Raw genomic sequence first — 22715 nt, 5'->3', positions numbered from 1 at the left:
GTTGTTGGTCTTCAGATTCGGCTTCGGGTTCGATTAAGGGCTGTTAGGTGTTGTTATGGTAAGCGCTGGTCAGATCTGACTTGGAATTAAAATTCAACAGCCGTTTATGAACTTCCCCCATTGCCGCGAAGCTGACGGGAAGTGTCTTCTGGTTTTGGTTTAAAAAAAAAAAAAAATCTGCGTGAAACCACCAGGGAGCGTGAAAGTGGAGATAAAAGGGGAGACGCCCACCCGCGTCCCCCCCCTTAACTCCCCAAGGGAGACTCTCAGAGGAGGGCCAGGGCGTCGTCCTCCATTGATGTCGGCCCCGCGCCAGCCTCGTCTACCGCCGGACGGCCTCGCCGGAGAAGCTTCAAGAGGAATACTCCATGAGGACGTTCCACTTTTAGCTGCTTTTTGTTTGCGCGGCGGCGGCCTCCTTTTAGTCGCATCCCTCCAGGTTTTCACACTAAACCAGACTAAAGTAAAAATAACGGTTGCGAGACAAAAGACCTGAAATTAAAAAAAAAAAATGTTTTTACGTTAAAAGATGGAAAACAACAGAGTAAATAACGTTTATTTTAAAGCTAAGTGATAAGCTCATTTTTTAAATGACGAGCCTAAAATGTCATTTGAAAAATGTCACATAATTGCAAAAATATTCAATAATGTGCATATTATGTGAAAATGGGACAATGTAGTTCATAATTTAATCATGTAAATTAAATTAATTAAATGACATAAAAGCTAAAATGAATAACATTCAATGAACATGTTTAAATTAAAAATCTATGCATTGCTTCTAAGTTGAAAATATAAGACGGAATCCCAAAAAATGTTTTTTTGAAAATGACCAATCGCCTTAACTTCCGCAACATTAAACAAAGAAATACAATTTTGGGTGATTATATTTAATTAAAAAGCATACATTGAAATAATAATTCAAATGAATGATTTGACTGAAAAGAAAATGTGAAATTGAAAAAAATAATATACTATTTTTTATTTATTTGGAATGATAAGTAATAGCAATGCTATGTTTTTCTTACAGATTTAAAACAATTAAAATAAAAATGTATTGAAAATGTTCAAAAGTCCGATCCAAATTTAAAATTGAAATACAACTGAACAATTATTACGCCCCAAAATATTTTATGAAATATTCAAAGATGAGACTCCTCCCATCGTAGATGCTTTGGTCCCACGTTTCCGTGACGACGTCCCCCGCTCCGCCATTTGTTTAATGACGCGCATGTCAGCTGCCAGAACAATCCCATCAAAGCTCGCTCGCTAGCCCCGCGTGCTCGTTTGATGACTTTTGCGCCATTTCATTTGCTAATGGACGAGAAAAAAGAGGCTTTGTCACACGTGTAATATTAATGTTGTTATTATTAATATTACTCTGCTCTACGCGGAACATCAAGTGACTTCCTGTGTGAGCTACGCTACGCTAACAAGCGTGACTACGGTTTGATGACATGGCGTTTAAACCCAACCCTTTTGTGTATTTCAGATCGTTTGTTCATCCAAATAATATGAAATAATATACAGTACAATACAGTGGAAAAAAATAAGTATTTGAACACCCTGCTATATTGCATGTTCTCCCACTTAGAAATCATGGAGGGGTCTGAAATTTTCATCGTTAGGGGCATGTCCACTGGGAGAGAGATGACACAGATGAAAGTTTTGTGGTCAGATGAGACCAAAACGGAACTTTTTGGTCATAATTCCACTAACCGTGTTCGGAGGAAGACGAATAATGAGTTCCATCCCAAGAACACCATCCCTACTGTGAAGCATGGGGGTGGTAGCGTCGTGCTTTGGGGGTGTTTTTCTGCACATGGGACAGGACGACTGCACAGGATGACCGTGGCCAGTTATTGTGAGATTTTGGGGAACAACCTCTTTCCCTCAGTCAGAGCATTGAAGGTAGGTCGTGGCTGGGTCTTGCACACAGCCAGGAAAACCAGTCTCCAGACCTAAACCCGATTGAAAATCTTTGGAGGGAGTTGAAACCTGTCTGATCTAGAGATCTGTGTGGAGGAGTGGGCTAAAATCCCACCTGCAGTGTGTGCAACCCTGGTGAACAACTACAGGAAACGTTTGACCTCTGTCATTGCAAACAAAGGCTACTGTACCAAATATTAACATTGTTTTTCCTCAGGTGTTCAAATACACTAATAAATCGTTAAAAGAATCATACATTGTAATTTTTGGATTTTTTTTTTTTTTTTTGTGTAGATTATCTCTCTCAGAGTGGACATGCACCCACGATAAAAATTTCAGACCCCTCCACGATTTCTAAGTAGGAGAACTTGCAATATAGCAGGGTGTTCAAATACTTATTTTCTTCACCGTATATGTAAACATGCAGCACAGTGGACGACTGCTAGAGCGTCCGCGTCGCAGTTTGTTTTTGCATGTCCTGTTCGGCTGTCAGATGAAGCGGAATGAAGAATCCGCGTCCCCTTTCTGCCGGGAGAGTTTTACTGTGTCCCGGCGGAGTTTTTGAGCTTCCTCTGTGACTTCTTTGTGTTTTAATTAAAATTTTATTGAGGATCAGAGCCGATCAGTTGAGCAGAACAGAATTTCTAGAGGGGTGAGGGGGAAAAAAAAGACAAAGACAAAGCGCTAAGTGTAAACAAAACGGTAAAAAATAAATTATTCCATATCTACAACCGCCTGCCTCACAGTTCTGAGAACCGGGGTTCAAATCCCAGCCGCCCGGGCGCTGTGGAGTTTGCACATTCTCTCCGTGCCTGGGTGGATTTTTGGGTTCAAGGAATGAAGGAATCGAACTCGTGAAGACTTTTAGTTTTCGTGAGGGCCCAGAGGACCTCCGGTTTCTTCCCACATCCCAAAAACATGAATTTATTGGAGACGTTAAATTGCTCGTTGATTCTATGCGCCCTGCGATTGGCTGGCGACCAGTTCCCGCCTACTGCCTGAAGATAGCTGGGATAGGCTCCAGCAACCCCTGACTTCCTGTTAGACTTTGTGACTTCCTGCTTCTCAACGTTAGAGCCCTCTCGACTTTCTTCCTCTGACTTCCTGTTTGACTTTCGACTAATTCCTTTTTGACTTCCAGTTTGTTTTCCGCCAACATCCTGTTTGAATTCGGTGTGACTTCACATTTGTCTTTCTTGGGTTAGGGTTAGGGTTAGATTCAACTTCCTGTCTTACTTCCTATGTAACTTCCTGTTTCTTTGTTAGTGACTTCCTGATTTACTTCCTCTGACTTCTTTCTTTGAGGTTTTTTTTTTTTTCTGACCTCCTGTAACACTTCCTGTTTTACTTTTAAGACAAAAAAATCCACGCCGACGTCATATAAGCTCACTTGCCGTTGTGCGTGCATTTGCTAACACAAATGAGGATTCCGGTAATCTTTTTCGACTTCCTTTACATCCAGGCGTGGCCATCGCCAGCGCCCTGGCGGACACGTCGTCGCAGCAGCGGGCGACGGACTTCCGAGAGCGAGGCCCGGGCCTCAAGCAACGCAAACACTCCGTGCAGCACCAAGGGACTTGTGTATGAACCCTGCGGTACACCACGCTGGGAACTCAGGTGAACCGGAACAATTGTAGAATGGCAATGCGGATATTTTTCATCCCTGTTGGAAATATTGAATTCAGTGAGGAAGTTGTTGAAAACCTCCCACTTGGACACGAAGCTCAGATGAAGAATTTGGACCGGTAAGTCCCGACGTCTCCTCTGGAATATGGAACACGTCAAATTTTTTGGGGGGCGGGACTTTGTCACAACAGAGATCTTTCCGGTGAGTCATTAATAAATCGTCTTGGACTCGTTAGTGAACTCGACTGAACCGGAGGAGCTTCTCAGTGAAGCATTCAGGCTACTTAAGGAAGTTATCAGGAATTTTCATGTTGATTTTGCAACTTTGACAAATATGATTCAATTTGTTTTGTTTTTTTTAATCACAGAAGACTAAAAGTCACCCTCCTAAGTCTTTTCCCACGTTTGATTTACAAAACTTGTCAAATTTACACGTTTCAGTCCTGTTGTTCTTTGACATTGATGTTATTTTAATGTTTTTTAATATGTTTTTTAATCATTATTTTATTTTTTTTATTAACAAACGCTGCCAAGCAGGGAGTTGACGGTAAAAAGAACTTTTATACTGAGTCGCTGGTTGCAAACTTGATCTTTAGAAAAAAAGATATGATTTATGAACTGTTCTTTCAATATGGTCACATTTGTTATTGGAGGATTAAAAAAATAATAATACGACTCGTATAAGGATAAAGTTGTATAGTTGATTGACAGGGGGAAAAAAAGTCTTACCCCCAAGATGTTTTTCTACCATTTTATTCTCGGGAAAATTCTAGAAATATTTCTGGGGGGAAAAAAAAGTTCCTACTTTTGTAACATTGCAACTTTTTCTTAAAAATGGCTTTGGTTTTCTAAATCTGGAAAATAAAGTTATGAAATTTGCTCACTAAAATCAACATTGTCAGGATAAAATCTTTGGAATTATTTTCAAAATGATTCATAATTATTTTGTTCTCATAGCGGTGACTTTTTTTTTTTTTTTTCCCTCAAAAGAACATTTTTGAAATGTTAAAATTGAAGGTGACGACCCCCGTGGAGGAACTTGAACAGGAACTCAAACGTTGGCCCGCTGGTTGATGGAGGTCGATTTTATTGAAGAAGAAGAAAAAAAAAAAGGCTGACAAAGTTGATCTGACTTTCTTTCTTTTTTTTTTTTTTTTTTTTATTTTAAGATGTTTTAAAAGGCGTCCGCCGGCGGCCATTAGCCGGGAAGATAAGTGCTGCTTTTGTGTACATGAAAGACGAGCGTTTTTAGCTGTAAGTGGACGCCTGGCAGCGACGCAGCTTCACGCGTCAGCAAGAAAACAACTGAGCCCCCCCACCCCGCCCCTCGGAGCTCTCCTGAATGCCCCCCTCCCCCCGCCACTCCCTTCATCCAGCCGTAAGATGTTGCAAGATGTGAAGACGTTCAAGAGGTGAGCAGTTTTTCCCGCTTTTCCGGTTCGCATTCGGTGACCTCGTACACGGCCTAACAGGAAAAAAAATGCACATTGACTCGCTTTGTGTATCACATTTTGAGTAATGAGATAAAAGCGTCGGCCTCACAGTTCTGAGGTCCCGGGTTCAATCCCAGACCTGCCTGTCTGGAGTTTGCACGTTCTCCCCGTGCCTGCTTAGGTTTCCTCCGGGCACTCCGGTTTTCCTCCCACGTCCCAAAAACACGCCACATTAATTGGACACTCTAAATTGCCCCGAGGTGTGATTGTGAGTGCAGCTGTTTGGCTCTATGTGCCCCGCGATTGGCTGGCGACCAGTTCAGGGTGTACCCCGCCTCCTGCCCATTGACAGCTGGGACAGACTCCAGCACTCCCCGCGACCCTTGTGAGGATAAGTGGCAAAGAAAATGGATGGAGAGAAAAATTGTACGTTTGCGGGAAAAAAAATGTCCTTCAGAGAATAAAATTTCAAAATATTTATATTATCCATCCATCCATCATCCACTTATCCTCACAAGGATCACAGGAAAGCCAGAGCTATCTCAGCTAGTTTTGCGGGAAAGGCGGCCGACACCCTGAACTGGTTGCCAGTCGGTCGCAGGGAAGATATCGACACCATCACTGAGCGGGAATCGATCCCACGCTGCCTGCAACAAAGGCAGGCGTGTGTACCACTACACCATCAATGGCTTGTGTATTTGTGTCCAATATTTATCTTCTTAGTAAAAAAAAAAAAAAAAAGTTCAAAACTGTTTGGGAAGAAAGCTGTTTGTGCTTTTGTTTCTGAGAAAACAAATTTTTGGAACATTTTTTTGTAGAAGTAAAAATATATTTTTTCAATATTTTAAAAACTTTTTTTCCGTTGATGTTGAATCATTAGTGTGATGTGTGTGTGTAGCTTCTTTGCGGATGACTTTTTGTGTGACGACTGTCAAAGGTGCGATGGGGTTGAAAAGTTTGTGGAATCACAGAAGAGCTTTTGGGGCTTTTATTGCCGGAATTTTTATTTTATGACTCTAAAATTGCACCGTGGTTTACTCCCGAAGGCATCCCGGAACGTGGCCGTATTCCAAGAACGCGTTTGAGTATTCGCCGTCCATTCGTCACCCGGACACCAAGTGGGCCGTGGGGACACTCGACGAGATCACGGAGACCCCCAGGCCCCCTCCCCCGCTCACCTACCGACGTCGCGCTCACAACGACTTTTTCCAGCGTCCCATAATGAGCTCACATCAAAGACGACGTTTGCGATGCTAATAATCAAAACGGTAACCACCCCCATCCTTTGGAGCATGGCTAACGCTAACACCGTATGTCATGTAAAATAAGCTTTCCCTGTGTCAAGCTAGCTGGCTAATTTTGGAAAATTTCAGGGTAATGGTTTTTTTTTTTTTTTCATTTTTAAGATAAAGTTTTCAGGCTAAAGTTAGCTGGATTTAAAACAGGGTTGTGCAACTCCATGTTCATATTAGCTGGCTAATGCTAACTGCATTATAAACGGGGACTTTGAGTGACCAAAAAATAATTCGTAACAAAAACTATCATCTCGAAAAATCTTAAATGTATGTATAAAGATTTTACTTTATCACGAAGTCTCAAAAAAAAAAAAAAAAAAAAAAAAAAAAATGTAAAGATCTTTACATTGCTGGAGAAAATGCTTTTTTTGGGGGGGGGGTTTCACAAGAGAACTATTTCAAAAAATGAACATGAATTCAGAACAAACAATTGGCTGGCTAACGTTACGGAACTTTGTATGCATAATGTTGTGCTAGCTGTCATGCTAGCTTGAAGTTTGCAAAAAGGCGACCATTTTGCTGGCAAAAGAGCACAAACCGCTCAGTTTGGGTGATTGAACTTCTCCATGTTTATTTTGTATTTGATTTATTTTTACAACAGAATTGACATTTTTCACAAGCGCAAAGACGATGGCGGAAAGCGTCAAAAACACGGCGACGATATTTTAAAACCCTCAACCACCGAGCAACCGCGTCTTGCTATTATCATCACCGTCGTCATTATTAAAAACAAACAGAGGCCTTCATTCATTTCAACACATCAAAAAAAGCAAATCAAACAATCAAAATGTAGAAAAATAAGTCATTTTTTCCCCCCAAAAATGAAAGTCATATTTGAGCAACATTGCAAGTAAATTTGCTTATATTGAAGTACAACAGGAGTTACGTGGATATCCTCTCATTTACAAATGCGAATGGTATATTGTTTATATTGCATACAGAGCGGGAGGAAATATAGATGGCAAACAAGAATCTTACAGGTCAAAATAGTTGCCGAAAGAATATGAATCACCTTATTCGTCAAAAAAAAAAAAAAAAAACAGGTTTACATTGGCTGATGAATTGTGCGTTAGCATTAGCGCTAACATACGGCAACCTTTCTCTTTTGGAAGCCAACTTTTACCTTGTTAAGAGCAATTTTTAATCACGATGTAGAGTAGTGATAATAGGAAAATGCTAACAATAGCGCAGTTAGCGCAATTATTTTTTTTTAATTGTACATTTTTTGTTATTGTTTTCTTAAAAAAAAAAAAAAAAAAAAACATTGGCGATGGTAACGGTGACGCTAACGATTCTCGCAACTCAACATATTCTCACTTTGTCATTTAGCTTATCTTATTTTAACGGCAGGTCCAGTAGTATGATTTCGCTGATCCGAGACATTCAGTGGGTGGCTAACGTTCAAAGCTTATATCATTAGCAAAGATATTTGTTTCTATTGATTGTTATTGAATATGGATGTTTTCTGCATTCCGCCAAGTAAAATTTTCATTTCACGGGCGTGTGTTGGTGGTAGCTTTCGCAAACCACGCTAGCTAAAATTGTAAGCCTAACGCGCTATTAATGCTAAAACGCAAAGCTTGGCAAATGGGGTGGAGGCCGTGGGGGAATCACTTCTAGGAGAAAAAACTAATGAAAGAAAATACCCCAAAAAAACATAAAAACGTGGCTCGCAGGGGGGGGGGGGGGGCGTGTTCGTCTCAGCCTATCATCGATTTTGTGCCCACACGCAATCGAAACATCCACAAATTTTCGAAGCGCCGTTTTGGGAAATTCGCTCGGAATGAGACGAAATCCTTACAAAGGGTTTGTCTTTTAACGACGCCTGAAATCATCACCAAAATAGCAGACTTGTCGTCGTATGTTTTCGAGAATTGGTCCTTAAGTTGCAAAGTGAAATTTGAAACTTTTCAGTCCATCGCGTGTTACCGTCTAGAAGTTTGTCTGGGAAAATAGCTGCAAATAAGGCTAAAATGGCCGCTTTCAAACAAAATAGCAGCCATCCATCGAACACGGGTTTTTGTCTGCTATCTGCGACGTTAACGCTACGCTAAAACGTATTGAGCTATGTCATTAGCATCAACATGCTAATGACTTTATCATATCATGTATTGCGTCGCCACGTCAGAAGCTTTTCGCATTTCTTGACTAACACGAAACAAACAAAACAAAACAAAAAAAAAAACGCACATCATAAAGTCGACCCCGCAAAAAAGTGTCAAAAGTGATCCAGAGAGAATTTCGGACAGTGAGGAGGGACCGAGAAGGAAGGAAACAATTTCACGTTTTGTTTTTGCTTTTTTTTTTTTTTTCTAAAAATGGATTTTCTCAGTCTGACGTTTTTCGGGGAGACGAGGCTACAAGTCGCCCGGCGAGGACGCGAGACGACGGCCGCAGTACCACAGCCACAGCAGCGGGGGCAGCAGACGCGTCGCCCCGGCGGGTCGTCGGCACGCGGACGAATTCTTCACGATGGCGTTGGACGTGCTGGGACCGTCCATCTGGGGGTCCTTCGGGGAACAACGACACAACGGTCAACTTTGGCTCGACTGACGATCGTTCCTGTTCTTACAAACAATGTCTGTTCAGTTCAGTTATTTTGAAATATGTTTTCGATACCGTGGTCCACATGCATGAACAAAAAGATGCTAAAAATGGGGGGAAAACCCCTGAAACATCTGAAATGGCAAACATTGCATGATACAAAACGAAAATTAACAACAATTTACAAAAGTTAAAAAAAAATGTTCAACCAAATTTCAAACATGGTAAAATAAAAACAAAATTATAATTTTTTTTGTAAGAAGTTGGTGAACGTTGACATTTTTAAAATGTGAATACAGCTATAAATGTAAAATTTAAGACTGATCAAAGGAAGAAAAAAAACCTGACTTTTTTCATACGCTTTCAAGCCTGCGGTTTATGCGGTGATGCAGCTAATTTGTGCATTTCTTTTTTTCTAACTGCCGCACTCGAGCGGAAAAGGTAAGAGCGAGACCGGTGGAATATATGTGCCGAGGAAGTGACTTTTACCGATACGTTCTTTTTTTTCTTTTCTTTTTTTTTTTTTTTTTTACTGGCTGTGTTAGCGCTGCGCTTAGCGTGTTGCTGCTGTTACTGCCATGCCTCTGTGATTTTTACCGGTATCTTTTTTTTTTTTAAACTAGCCCTGTTAGCACTATCGTGTTGCTGCTTTGTCACTCCCGCGTCTCAGTGATTTAGGTTTGTTTTTTTTTTTTTACTGGCCCTGTTAGTGCTGCGCTACCATTTTGGTACTGTGTAGCTACCGGGCTGTTTAATTTTTTTACCAGTATGGTTTTTTTTTTTTAACAGCTGTTTGTGCTCCCGTGTTGTTCCTATGTTAAGATAAGCTAAGGTATTAAAACTTTGAAAACTCTTTCTGTGTACCGTCTTTTTTTGTACATATCTCGTGTGCGGCTTATGTATGTACCAAATGGTATTTCTTTTACAAATGTACTGGGTGAGACTTATAACAAGGTGTGCTCTGTAGGCCGGAAATTACGGTAATACAACAAAAATACAAGTTAAAAACTACATTTAAGATAAATAGTTGAGTAAATGTACAGTTTGTGAGAAAATTTCATTATAATGTTGTAAATCTTTGCCAACGGTGGGCTTATAAAGCTCTTTTGTGATGAAAGTGAATGGAAAGGGAAGTAAAGTGAAAAACAATTTTAAAAATATGCGCTTCACATTTTTAATCAGCCGGTTGGGTTAGGGTTAGGGCTAGGTCTTGGGTCTTCAACGTCACGCTAGGTTTATTTTTCCGTCACCAACGCTGCTGCTTACTTTGTGTTAGCGTGCGTACAAAAAGCGGACGAGCACGAATTCCCGTCGACGCAGCTAGCGCACGCGAGCGCACGGCGCGGTAACTTGCGCCGACGACGGGAGCCGAACTCAACGCTTAAATGAATTCACGTGTTTAGAGGGCGCGCGGGCCCCGTCAAAAGGTTGCTTTTATTACAGCTAAATGCCAGCGCTGAAACGCAGCCGCTCGTCCCCGCGTGTCTTTGCTAGCGTACGCTAATAAAGCTGCGAGCTAACAGGCGGGTCATCGCCGCCAAATGTCACGGATTGTACACGCTGACATTTCGGATGAACTTTAAGGGAAGTGGTCGGCTTTGCCACCTGGAGGCCGGAGCCGTCCCGGGTCACGTGACACCTCCGCTTGACGAGCGCGTTCATGTTCAGCCGTGCACATGTGTGCGCTCCTCACACTTTTGCAAATATTAACTACGAATATAAAAACGACTCACCACGCAGAAGATGCTGTCAACGCTGGAGTTGGACTTCAGATTCTGAGCCTGTTGAGGGAAAACACGCAGAGTCAAAATTGTTCTTGTTTGACGTCACGCTTCCGCTGTGTCACTCTACTCGCCATTTTATCACCGGGGGTCTTCCTTGTGTTACGCTTCCTGTGTGTCTACACAGGATCCCCTTTGTCGCGAGGCGGCTTTTGTGTTACACTTCCGATTTGTCGTGTACGCCGGCCGGGACACGTCACAACAATTCCAAACGTTAACCCGCAACTTGCGTGATTTCAAACCGCAACGGAGATGAAAACACAACACAGATGAGTTTTGCATTGTCATAAATCATCAACGTTCCGTCTTGGGGGAGTGCCCAGAGAAAAGCCACACAGGAACGGGGACAACATGCAAACTCCACATAGGCGAGGCTGGGATTTGAACCCGCAACCTCACAACTATGAGGCAGACGCTCTAACCCGGGGGGTGTCAAACTCATTTTTATCGCGTTTTCCTCAGGGGGTCGTTTTGACTGGGGAATAAAAATATCATATTGATATAATTTATGAACTAATTTTGGAATCAGAAATCAAGGGTAACTGACGTGTTTTTCAACTATTCACGTTTGGTAACACAAAAACGCTTGTAATATCTCAATTTTATCATTAATGATATAGCTAACAATTGTCTTAGCTGCTTATCCTCACAAGGGCTGCAGGGAGTGCTGGAGCCTATCCCAGTTGTCAACGGGCAAGAGGCGGGGTACACCCTGAACTGGTCGCCAGCCAATCGCACATAGAGACAAAGAGCCGCACTCACAATCATACCTAGGGGCAATTTTTAATCTGTCCAGTTAATGTCGCATGTTTTTGGGATGTGGGAGGAAACCGCAGCGCCCGGAGAAAACCCACGTAGGCACGGGGAGAAGGTGCAAACTCCACACAGGCGGGTCTGGGATTGAACCCGGGACCTCAGAACTGTGAGGCCAACGCCAAGTCTTTTCCAGGTGATCCAATGTGCCGCCGCTTATTCTTAATATTAATAAGAACTCACGACTTTGGTGTTCAAGCAGCTTTTGGGAGCTGAGCAAATGGATGTGCGTGTAACGTGCGTAAAATGACCTTTCAAAACAAACGTCAAGTTGAAATTATGCAAATCATTTACAAGGGAAAAAAAAAAAAAAAAAATCAAGAGAGACTTCACGTGGCTTATTTCCAATTCAAAGAGATGTAAACAACAAAAGGAGAAAGGAAATGTATTCCGTCCGTCCGTCCGTCCGCCCGCACGCGTGGGGCCCGGTCTAATACCTGGATGAACCCAAAAGTCACATTAGCATACGACGCAAACACGGGAGGAGGACCCCAGGCTATGTGTGTGTGTGTGTGTGTGTGTGTGTGTGTCGGCGTGCGCACGCGTATATTTCGATTTCGCTTTTTTCCATTTCGTTGGTGCCGTTGAAAGAAGACAGAAAGTGTTTGTCGCATAAACAAAACAAAAGAAAAACGAAACTTTTTTGGGGGTATCAAATTACCTGACGGACTGATCAGAAGAATTTGGATAGTTGGGGTGCACTCTTCTATTATCCCACCCAACCACACAAAAATGGAGCGTCTATTAAGTGGAGACGGAACGGTGGACCAGCTGGTAAAAGCGTTGGCCTCACAGTTCTGAGGATCCGGGTTCGATCCCGGACCTGCATGTTCTCCCCCAGGGCCTGCTCCGGGTGGCCACTCCGGTTTCCTCCCGCATCCCAAAAACGTGCGACATCAATTGGACACTCGAAATTGCCCGTAGGTGTGATTGTGAGTGCGGCTGTTTGTCTCCGTGTGCCCTGCGATCGGCTGGCGACCAGTTCGGCGTGTACCCCGCCTCCTTGCCCGGTGACACCTGGGATAGGCTCCGGCACTCCCCGCGACCCTTGTGAGGATAAGCGGCCAAGAAAATGGATGGACGGACGGATAATTGGAGATTCTAAATGGCCCCGAGGTGTGATTGTCAGTGCGAGTGTTTGTCTCCATGTGCCCTGCGATTGGCTGAAAAAACAGTTCACGGTGTCCCCCGCCTCCTGCCCAATGACGGCTGGGATTGGCTCCAGCACTCCCGCGACCCTCGTGAGGATAAGCGGCTCAGAGAATAGATGGATCAATTTTAAGGCAGTATGATGTCGTCGTCGTGGTCTCCTGCGTGGCTGCTAACGACGTTAACGTCGGTGACTGACGTCTGGCCCGGAGGCGCGGTTGCCGCTAGCTGTGGCTCAGTTTCATCAGCTGCGCTAGCTCAATTCCCGCCGGTGGGAACATTGCTACTCCACTAGCCACACAGACACACACACACACGGACAGACATGTACACACCTGCAGACTTCCGCAGAAAGTGTATATTCCGGGGTCGGCGTTGATGTGGTTGTCCAGGCTGTTGCCGCCATTGCGTTGGTACGGCGACGTGATGGCGGTGGTGGTCTGGCCGGGCGACACGGGCTGCCACGCGCCCATGTCCGTGCCGTTGCCGAAGGCCTGGATGGCGTTGCCTGCGGACGGACAGACGGACACGCTCACGCTAGCACGTCAGTCGGCGACGACCGCGATATGCTGTCGAGTCGTGTGACGTTCGCGCGCGAAAACGCCTTCGAACCCCGCCTGACGGAGACGGACGGACGTCTCGCGTCAGTTCCGCTTCCCGCCTTTCATCGAACGCGCCAGACTCGCAAGAGAACCTTCCTCGGGGACCGACAGAACATCCCGCCGACATCGAGCGTCCGCCAACGATTTCGTGAGCCGTCAAAATACACGTTCAATGCGGCGCGGAACGTCGGACTTTAACGCAAAACTTCACACGGGACCAAATGTTTGGCTTCGGCTTTGGATCTCGCTTTCGAAGGTGGAAGTAAACAAGTAAATCTTTCAAATCTGCCAAAAACATCCCTACGAGCGAATGATTCTGAACTTTGTCAGTGCCGCTAACTGATGTGATAACAAAAACCCTGCACCGGGTTACTCCGCCCGTGACTCGGGAGCTCGGCTGGCTGAAGATCACGAGCCACTTTCAAAGTGCCCCCTGTGGGAATCCGGGACAAAAGTACTCATCGCCTCCTGTCGCAATGATAACGCGTCAAATTGTGTCCCGGACTCGCGGACGAGAAAGACAACAGCCAGCGTCTTCAGCGAGACGTCAAGAACGCGATGTGGACTTTCTTGCTCAGCGGTTTGGGCGGTGTCAGATCCTGTTACTGCTGAGGAGGCTTAATGAGAGGCGAGAGGACGGGCGGGAATAAAAATGCAGAAAGATGGCAAAAAAAAAAAAAAAAAAAAAAGAGAAGAAGAATCCAGGATGTCCACAAGGACCCCCAAGAAATTTCTAGAACTTGTTGTCATGACAACCTGACCTGAGCTGCGAGGATGAGAGCTGAAATTGAAAATGATTGGGGGAAAAAAAGTCCATTGTCAAGGAAAGGAAGTTCCAGTGATTTTTCCTTCTACCTTTTCGTCTTGGTCTTTAGTCCTAAATTTGTTATACGGTACCCTTAATTCTGTTATAGTCTCAAATCCAGCGTCCTCGTGTTAATTCTCAAACTCTAGTCACAAATCCGAGAATTAAGTGCTGGATTCCAGTTTTTAGTCCTGTACTGTATTTGTCATATCTTGGGCCTTACGCTTGTCTTAGTTTTTGGTCCTGTTTTAGTTTCCAGTCCTTCGGCCCAGTCTTAAGTCCCGTTTTGTCCTGACTTTGTCTTTCGTGCATGTTTCTTATTTAGGTCCAATCCCGAAATTTTTACACTTATGTTAGTCCTGTCTGGATCTTTAGTCCTGTACTGTATTTGTCATCTCTTGGGCCTTAGTCTTGTCTTAGTTTTTAATCCTGTTTTAGTTTCCAGTCCTTAGGCCCAGTCTTAAGTCCCGTTTTGTCCTGACTTTGTCTTTCGTGCATGTTTCTTATTTAGGTCCAATCCCGAAATTTTTACACTTATGTTAGTCCTGTCTGGATCTTTAGTCCTGTACTGTATTTGTCATCTCTTGGGCCTTAGTCTTGTCTTAGTTTTTAATCCTGTTTTAGTTTCCAGTCCTTAGGCCCAGTCTTAAGTCCCGTTTTGTCCTGACTTTGTCTTTCGTGCATGTTTCTTATTTAGGTCCGAGCCCTAATTTTTTTTACACTTATTTTAGTCCTCTCTGGGTCTTTAGTCTTGTGCTGTATTTTACATATCTTGGGCCTTAGTTTTCTCTTAGTTTTTGGTCCTGTTTTAGTTTTACAGTCCTTAGGTCTTTGTCCTGACTATGTCTTTCGTACATGTTTCTTATTTAGTTCAGTCCTGTGAATCCAATACAGAACACACATTCAGCATCCACTCAATTTAAGAAACAAATCCATCCATTTTCTTGGCCGCATATCCTCACAAGGGTCGCGGGGAGTGCCGGAGCCTATCCCAGCTGTCGACGAGCAGGTGGCGGGGTACACCCTGAACTGGTCGCCAAACAATCCCACTCACAATCTCACCTCGGGGCAATTTAGAGTGTCCAATTAATGTTGCATGTTTTTGGGATGTGGGAGGAAACCGGAGTGCCCACCCGGAGGAAACCCACGCAAGGCCCGGGGAGAACATGCAAACTCCGCACGGGGAGGGCCGGGATCGAACCCGGGACCTCAGAACGCCAACGCTTTAGCAGCTGCTCTACCGTGCCACCCATATCAAAACATCAATCCATGCCCTTTAAAAAAAACATTTTTAGAATTTTAAAATATTTGTGGTATCATCTTACACTTGAAACTACCTCAGTCCCAGAAATCTCCGGAAACGACAAGACGTGAGAAATCTTTCGCTATCTGACTGTTGTCGCTTCGCGGTTCAGCTAAATTGCAGATTTTGATTGGTACATTTTGACAGTATTTTTGTTATCCGTCGCAGGCTTATTGCCGGCGGCCCCTCTAATATCACGTTTGTCCATTGTTTTGAAGGTGTTCTATTTTTTCCCCCACATTGAAATTAATGTCCCCGTTTAAGCTGAATTCAATCTCTCGTCCTCTGCGGGTGCGGAGCGGCGGTGGCGTCCCACAGAGCGGCGGGCATTGTTGCCTCCGATTATCCTAAACGCATCCGCCGGCGTTTCGTTTGTCAACCGGGGCGGACTCACGCAGGCACGTGTTGTCTGTGAAGAAAGTGGCCAGCTTGTCGCACTCGTCTTTGCTGTTGCCGCTGTTGCTGCAGTCGCAGTACGGGGACACGCTGATCCTGGGGGAGCGAAGGTAGTTGGGCGTCATCACCGTGCCTGCGTACCCACAAGAGACAAAAACTGTCGGTCCGGACGCCTTCACGCGGCCCCTTTAAAGCAAGTCAATCAATGACAAAACAAAATACTGCAAATACTTTTACTCCATCCAGAATGGCGGAAAAGTGTGCTAGTTCCTATTTCTAAGACGTGCAGCACTGTGAGAACTATAGCGGAATAAAGTTGATGGGTCATCTGAAAGAGTAGTGGGGGCTAGACTCAGGACAGAAGTAAGTATCTGCGAGGAACAGTATGGTTTCATGCCTACAAAGAGTACCGCAGGTGCATTATTTGCCTTGAGGATGCTCGTGGGAAAGTACAGAGAAGGTCTTTGTGGATCTAGAGGAAGTCTGTGACAGAGTACCAAAGAGAGGGACTGTGGTACTGCACGCGGAAGTCTGGTGTGGCAGAGAAGTATGTTAGAATATCCATCCATTCACACATTATCTATCGGTTTTCCAGGTCGGGTCGCGGGGGAAGTAGCCTCAGCAGGGATACCCAGACTTCCCTTTCCCCAGCCACTTCTTCCGGCTCTTCCGGAGGGATCCCGAGGCGTTCCCAAGCCAGCCGAGAGACGTAGTCTCTCCGGCGTGTCCTGGGTCGTCCTCGGGGTCTCTTTCCGGTGGGACATGCCCGGAACACCTCACCAGGGAGGCGTCCAGTCCACGTCACTAGAGCTCGTTTCTGTAGCCGGGGATCGGATCGGCTTTGACCACCGCCCAGCTCACATTACGTCCCCTCTCACAGGTGGTGAGCCCATGGGAAGGGGGACCCATGTTACCCTTTCGGGCTGTGCCCGGCAGAGCCCCAAGGGTGCAGGCCCGGCCACCAGGCGCTCACCTTCGAGCGCCACCTCCAGGGCCCCGGTGACCCGCGCCTGGGCAAGGTAAACCAAGATCCAATTTTTATCGTCATCATAGGGGTTTTGGAGTCGTACTTTGTCTGGTCCCTCACCTAGGACCTGTTTGCCATGGGTGACCCTACCAGAGGCATGAAGCCCCAGACAATTTAGCTCCTAGGATCGATAGAGGGGTATGTTAGAATAGTACAGGACATGTATGAGGGCAGCAGAACAGCGGTGACCTGACAGAAGAATTTAAAGTGGAGGTGGGATGCATCAGGGATCTGCGCTGAGCCCCTTTCTGTTTGCTGCAGTAATGAATAGGCTGACAGATGAGGTTAGACAGGAGTTCCCTTGGACCACGATGTTCGCAGGGAGCAGGTGGAGGAACAACTCGAAAGATGGAGGCATGCACAGGAAAGGAGAAGAAGATACTGTATCTACTGTAAACTGTATGTATTACAAAAAAAATTATTGCAATGGCAAATGGCAATGAAGTATTTTGCAGATTACTGCTTTATCCCATTTTAATAGCAGAATATTATATTGCATTTCAAATCAGAAACTGACCAATTCAGGCAACATTTGGTCAAGGTAAAATATAGCTGTGAAGATTAAAAAAAGAATATGTTTTAAGTCCTAATAAACGGTTGCTTTATCCTTGAAAAAATAGGCGTCAAAATGTTTTTTTAGGAAAATATTTGAAGCATAATTGTGGATTTTTGCGAGCATATGTAGCAGCGTTTTATGACAGCATGTTTTATGTACTTGGGAATATACCAATTATGTCATTATGTATGTAGCATTGCGAAGCATTTTGGGACGCAAAATACAACTTTTTGTGGTCGGGCATTTCGTTTCCGTGCTCACATTTTGCTCATTTGTGTCCAAATATGACACTTATGTGGACAAGAAACTCATCCGGTAAAGCTTTTGTCTCCTTGGGAAAGAAAAGCCCCGCATAACGGTAAACACACAATTGTCCGACACGTCTCGAAAAGATGCACACTGACAATGAAGGACGACGGGAAACGTTTCTTCACGTTGAACTTTGAGATCGAAGACTCCTCCCGGCGCTCAACCGAAAGTCTGGAGACGCTCGGACAATTCTCGCGCGCTTCCGTGATGAATAACAGCAGCGTTAGCCCGTTGATGCTGTCAGCGTGGGTGCGTTAGCGGGAAGTGGAGCGCAGAGGAAGAGTGAAGAAGCGAGAGCAAGTAAATTGCTTCAGTCAGTGATTCTTCACTCCCACGACGGGGCCGCTCCCCGGGGCTGGCCCCGCTCCAGAACCTTTAGCCTTCGTTTTTAGGGGGCGGGGCTACGTCACCACATCGCGAGAGCGTGCGCTTGTTTAGCCGCGGGGCCTGCGAGGGGGTAATGGGGGAGCCCCGTGAGGACAACTTGTATGCGTGCCGAGGACCGCGGCACTCCTTGCCCACATGTACGCAGTACTTAAACTGCTGCGTTTTTTTTTTTTTTTGCATGATATCACTCAAGCGATGACATATAAAAAGCTCCTCGTGTGTCTTGTAACAAATGCCACCCGTCAAGCTGATAACCATTCTGATGCGACTCCTTTCACAGGGAAACGGTTCAAGTTCGGAGCGGCCAACTCACCGACCAGGCCCGAGTAGGCCAGCAGGCAGTCGGCGTAGTTTTCCTTCAGGCAGCCCGACAGCGAGCGCGGCTCTGACTGGCAGTTGGCGAGGAAGTCGGCCAGACGCGACCTGAAACGCCGCAGAGATGGTTACATTTTGCCGCAAACACGTTGACGAGCATTTCAGGCGGAAAGGTCAAGTGGCAACAAATTCAAACAAAGCATTGATGAAAAAAAAAAAAAAAAAAAGAGAGACTGGATGGCTTATTGGCCACCAAAACTGAAGTCGCCATCCGCCATCTTGATACTCCCAAAAGAAGCATGCCGACCTGTGCGTTAATCGCCATTTTTTTGGGCTGTTAGAAAACATTCCACAGCTAAGTTAGAAAGATTTACTTTGACACTGGTAAAGTTTGTTTGTAAAGGTTTTTTTTTTTTTTTTTTCTGATGAGCTTAATTCACTTGAACAAAGTTTTGTTTTCCGGTTGTTGTTGTTGTCCACTGGTCAACGGTTTTTCACGAAAAAGCGATGTTAATATTTTCCCAAACTTCATCAGTGAGTTAGCAAGAAAAGACATTTTCTGTGAAATTTTTTTGATGAATTTCATAATATAGAACTCTACAAATGGAATTTGATTTTCAAATGCGAGGAAACAAGTTTACATTTTCTCACGTCTAAGAGACAACAAATGAACAATGCGTTTAGCGTGTATTTTCCCATTGCAAGTCCTTATTTCCAGAAATATATCTGATTGATTTAAAATTTCATCTTTTTATGACAACAAATGCTTAGTTTTTTTTTGCTATGTTATAATGATAGTGCTTCACAGCTTATTTTGGGAAAAGTTAACATGTCACGGGAATCGGGCGCTAGGTAATATGCAAGGTTTCTTGGTCGTCACGGTGTTATATGTCTTTCCTTTTGGACTTAGCCTTTTTTGGCTATCCAAAAATCCTTCATGTTACCAGAATTGAAAAAAATGTCACGCTCACATGACCAGTTTTAATTCTACATGCCAAACTTTGAGGAAAAACGCCGCCATAATCCAACCTGTAACCATATTCTTCACATGTTTTGGGAGTACCAAGATGGCGGCCAACTGGCTTCAACCAATCCACACACCGCTGGACGTGTATGTGCTAGCCTATTTTTTTTTTTAGGTCGCTGAAACAAAGCATGTGCATCTGTTCTTCTTCTTTTCACACCGCAAGTCTCCCAGTAGAGCGCAGCGCTGCCCGGCATTTTGTGGCACAACTTGGTACTACAACAAAGCTGTGCAACTTTAATGTCAGACTTTGCCTGTATACGGTAAAAAAAAAAAAAAACATAATTTAATTCCCCCAACAAATCCGTGACACGGCGGCGGTATGATGAAGCACGATACGCACAATGTTTGCGGCGATCCGTCAGACGGTCGCAGTCTGTCAACGGAGCGCGGCCGCCATTTTACAAATGGCTGACATACGGCGGCGCGTGAAGCGGAGGGGAAAAAGTCAAGACTTTAATTCATCTCTCGGCCACCTGACAAATGGGCCGCCGTCTGTCTGTGTGTGTGTGTGACGGCACCGGAGCAAGACGGGATGCTAACGCGTCGCCGGCTCACAATTTACTGCGCAGCCACTCTGTGTGTGTGTGTGTCTATGTGTGTTGTTTGCGAGCCAATGCCTCAGTCCAAATGGAGCTCATTTATGATGCTTCAATTTAATTCTGGTGAACCACAAGCTGCAGGCTCAGACACCGCCAAACACACACACACACTTGCGCACATGGAGGAATGATGGTGATGTCATCCGCCCATCACTGCATTAGTGATGTGTCATTAGCATTAGCGTGTTTACGTTGGAAGCCCGAGGTCAGCGAGGTAGTCGGCAACACACACACATAAACAGGCTGCAGAATACATTTTGAGATATCGTGAGTCCCGTAATATTTGTTGAATTTGGGTCATTGAAATGTTTAATTATTACAATTTAATCTAATCATGAAATAATTTGTTCATTGATTCAAGTAAAAACAAGAAATATTGTTTGCTTATTGAATAATACTAATGAACTACAATTGAATTAATTATTAGTAATTCAATTAAAACATTTTTAAATATATTTTTATTTGTATATATTTTGATATTTTAGAAATGCATTTTTTTTTAAAATGACATATTTCAAGTCTTTACCCCAGGGTGCACGCCCCAAGTAAAAAAAAACCCCCCAAAAAACCCAACTTAATCCAATCATGAAATAATTTGTTCATTGATTCAAGTAAAAACAAGAAATGGATCCCGTTTTGTTTGCTTATTGAATAAGACTAATTAACTATAATTGAATTAATTATGAGTAATTCAATTAAAACATTTTTAAATATATTTTTATTTGTATATATTTTGATATTTTTTCAATACATTTTTTTTTTTAAATGACATATTTTATATCTCTACCCCAGGGGGGCACGCCCCAAGTTCGAAAACCACTGGGTTAGGTCAACCGTAACCAGTGGACTACAACGATATTGAATGTACGTTTTGCCAACCTCAATTTGGAAGCAAAAAGTGGACGGCAGCAACATTTCAGGGACGCCGGATTGGAGTCGAGGCCGCAAACGGTTTGGCGTCGCACCTGCAGATGTAGTTGGTCCTGCACGCGGCCTGCAGCTCCAGACAGTTGGGCTTCTGCTTCTCCTCGTAGGAGCAGACGGGCACGATGGTCTGACGCCGGCGTTCCGAGCACGCCGTCTGGTCGATGAGCGGGCACGAGCAGAACAGCATCCCGTAGCTGTGCTTGGGGGGGACCTAACCAAAGCAGACCGCAAAGCGGGCTCAACATCGACAATGGAGAGAATCCTCCAACCGTGCTATGGAACATGGAGCAATGTCACATGACAGGACTTGATCCAAGATCTACATTCAACCCACTCACCCTCATGTTAGCCCCAACCCAAAGCCATTAATCCCAATCACGCTAAATTCAGACGTAACCCTACGCAAAGGCCCAACACTATCTGATGATCGACGTAATGTAAGTAAGTTTCTTTCGGCTTGTCCCGTTTGGGGTCGCCGCAGCGTGACATCTCAGATGAAAAGATAAAAAGATATAAGATAAAAGTGGGAGGTCTTCGACGCGCCAAGTCAATCACCGGACCCTAACCCACTAGAGTATGCATTTTACCTCCCGAAGAGGAGACCGAAGACCGCAGGAAACAAGAACTTAAAGAATATATTTAACGACATCATTATGGGGTAAAAGTGGAAGGTCTTCGACAGGCCAAGTCAATCACTGGACCCTCACCCACTAGAGTATGCATTTTACCTCCCGAAGAGGAGACCGAAGACCACAAGAAACAAGAAGTGAAAGAAGCTATAGTGAAGGCTGGAAAAGCATTTCAATTGAAGAACGGAAAAGTCCGGTGAAGTCAATGAGTCGCATGCTTGTTGCAGTTATTGCAAGGAAGGGTTATGCCATCAAATATGAAATATTATTCACGTAAAGTTCATTTAATCATGTCTGGTACGGTACCTTTGCGCACATTGAAAAAAAAAAAGTTGGTGGCTTCAAAGAAAAGGGACACTGCCCTGACTGGTTTCACACATCGAGATGAAAACATCAGGAAATGAAAGCGGCAATTCTGAATTTTTGTCTCATATTCATTTTTTGATCTGAAACCCAAATGGCTTCAATATACAGCGTCAACTAAGGGATTGACTGTGCCGTTCCAATACTTTTGAAGGGGACATTAATAAATGTGCTTTTTTTTTTTGTACTACTCATGGATCTTAAAACTTACAAATACGGAGTTAGGGAAAATAGTGTAACAACAGGTCTTTTTTTTGTGACTAATATTTTTTTTAATTATCTGAAAAAGGGTGATTTTTTTGTAGTATTTTTTTAAAATTACCTGATAAAGTGTGATTTATTTTTTTTTTTTTTTTGGGGGGGGGGGATGCCAGACAAGCCAACACATGAAAGTCAGTGTGGGCTGTTAATGTTTGCCGGATGACTCATGAAAAAAAATAAAAATAAAATCTCTCATTAAAAGTGACATTTTTTAAAAATATGCAATAGGAGGATGAGCATTTGTTTATGTACTGCAGCTGAGCGGACCGCGAATGTGACAAGGACGATAACGTAGGCGCGAAACCAGACAATCGAAGCGAGCGGCGGCTTCCGTCTGCGCCGGTTTTTATAGATCTTATTTACAACGATTGTTCCCGCTTAAGCCGGGCCGCACGCATGCGCCGCGAACGATCATCTGGATGGCAAAACATCTTTTGTTATTCTTGACGACTAAATCCCGAAGTGGTATTTATCGTACCGTGCATCAGATGAAACCGCGGGTGGCAAAAGGATCTGGCAGAAGTGCTGATTCAACTATTGCACGTATTTAAAAATAAAATAAAAGTCGAAAGTTTTTATTGCCATATCGACAGAAATGTCTGTTTAATAACAGGATGTAGAAAAACGCTGTACAAACGA

General features: G+C 44.1%; 2 protein-coding genes across 8 annotated transcripts in view; one reads left to right on the top strand and one right to left on the bottom strand.

The window, feature by feature from the left end:
- atrnl1a (attractin-like 1a) overlaps positions 1 to 8754 on the top strand; it is a 114275-nt gene extending 105521 nt beyond the window's left edge. For 3 of the 4 annotated variants that reach the window (XM_061837804.1, XM_061837802.1, XM_061837799.1), the window contains 3 exons: positions 3392 to 4967; positions 6035 to 6256; positions 8616 to 8754. In XM_061837804.1, coding sequence (XP_061693788.1) covers positions 3392 to 3516 — 125 coding nt within the window. In that variant the 3' untranslated portion in view covers positions 3517 to 4967; positions 6035 to 6256; positions 8616 to 8754. The remainder of the gene's footprint in view (positions 1 to 3391; positions 4968 to 6034; positions 6257 to 8615) is intronic. The other variant, XM_061837801.1, reaches the window with a different exon arrangement.
- The window catches only part of gfra1a (gdnf family receptor alpha 1a), a 69712-nt gene continuing 55637 nt past the window's right edge, over positions 8641 to 22715 (bottom strand). For all 4 annotated transcript variants that reach the window (XM_061837808.1, XM_061837807.1, XM_061837806.1 and 1 more), the window contains 6 exons: positions 20862 to 21034; positions 18269 to 18378; positions 15675 to 15809; positions 12906 to 13078; positions 10561 to 10608; positions 8641 to 8793 (listed from right to left, as the gene is read on the bottom strand). In XM_061837808.1, coding sequence (XP_061693792.1) covers positions 8641 to 8793; positions 10561 to 10608; positions 12906 to 13078; positions 15675 to 15809; positions 18269 to 18378; positions 20862 to 21034 — 792 coding nt within the window. The remainder of the gene's footprint in view (positions 8794 to 10560; positions 10609 to 12905; positions 13079 to 15674; positions 15810 to 18268; positions 18379 to 20861; positions 21035 to 22715) is intronic.

Source organism: Syngnathoides biaculeatus, chromosome 12 (genome assembly GCF_019802595.1).
Source record: "Syngnathoides biaculeatus isolate LvHL_M chromosome 12, ASM1980259v1, whole genome shotgun sequence".
Lineage (NCBI taxonomy): Eukaryota > Metazoa > Chordata > Actinopteri > Syngnathiformes > Syngnathidae > Syngnathoides > Syngnathoides biaculeatus.
Note: the sequence above shows the minus strand (reverse complement) of the source record. Positions and strands in the feature narration are given on the sequence as shown.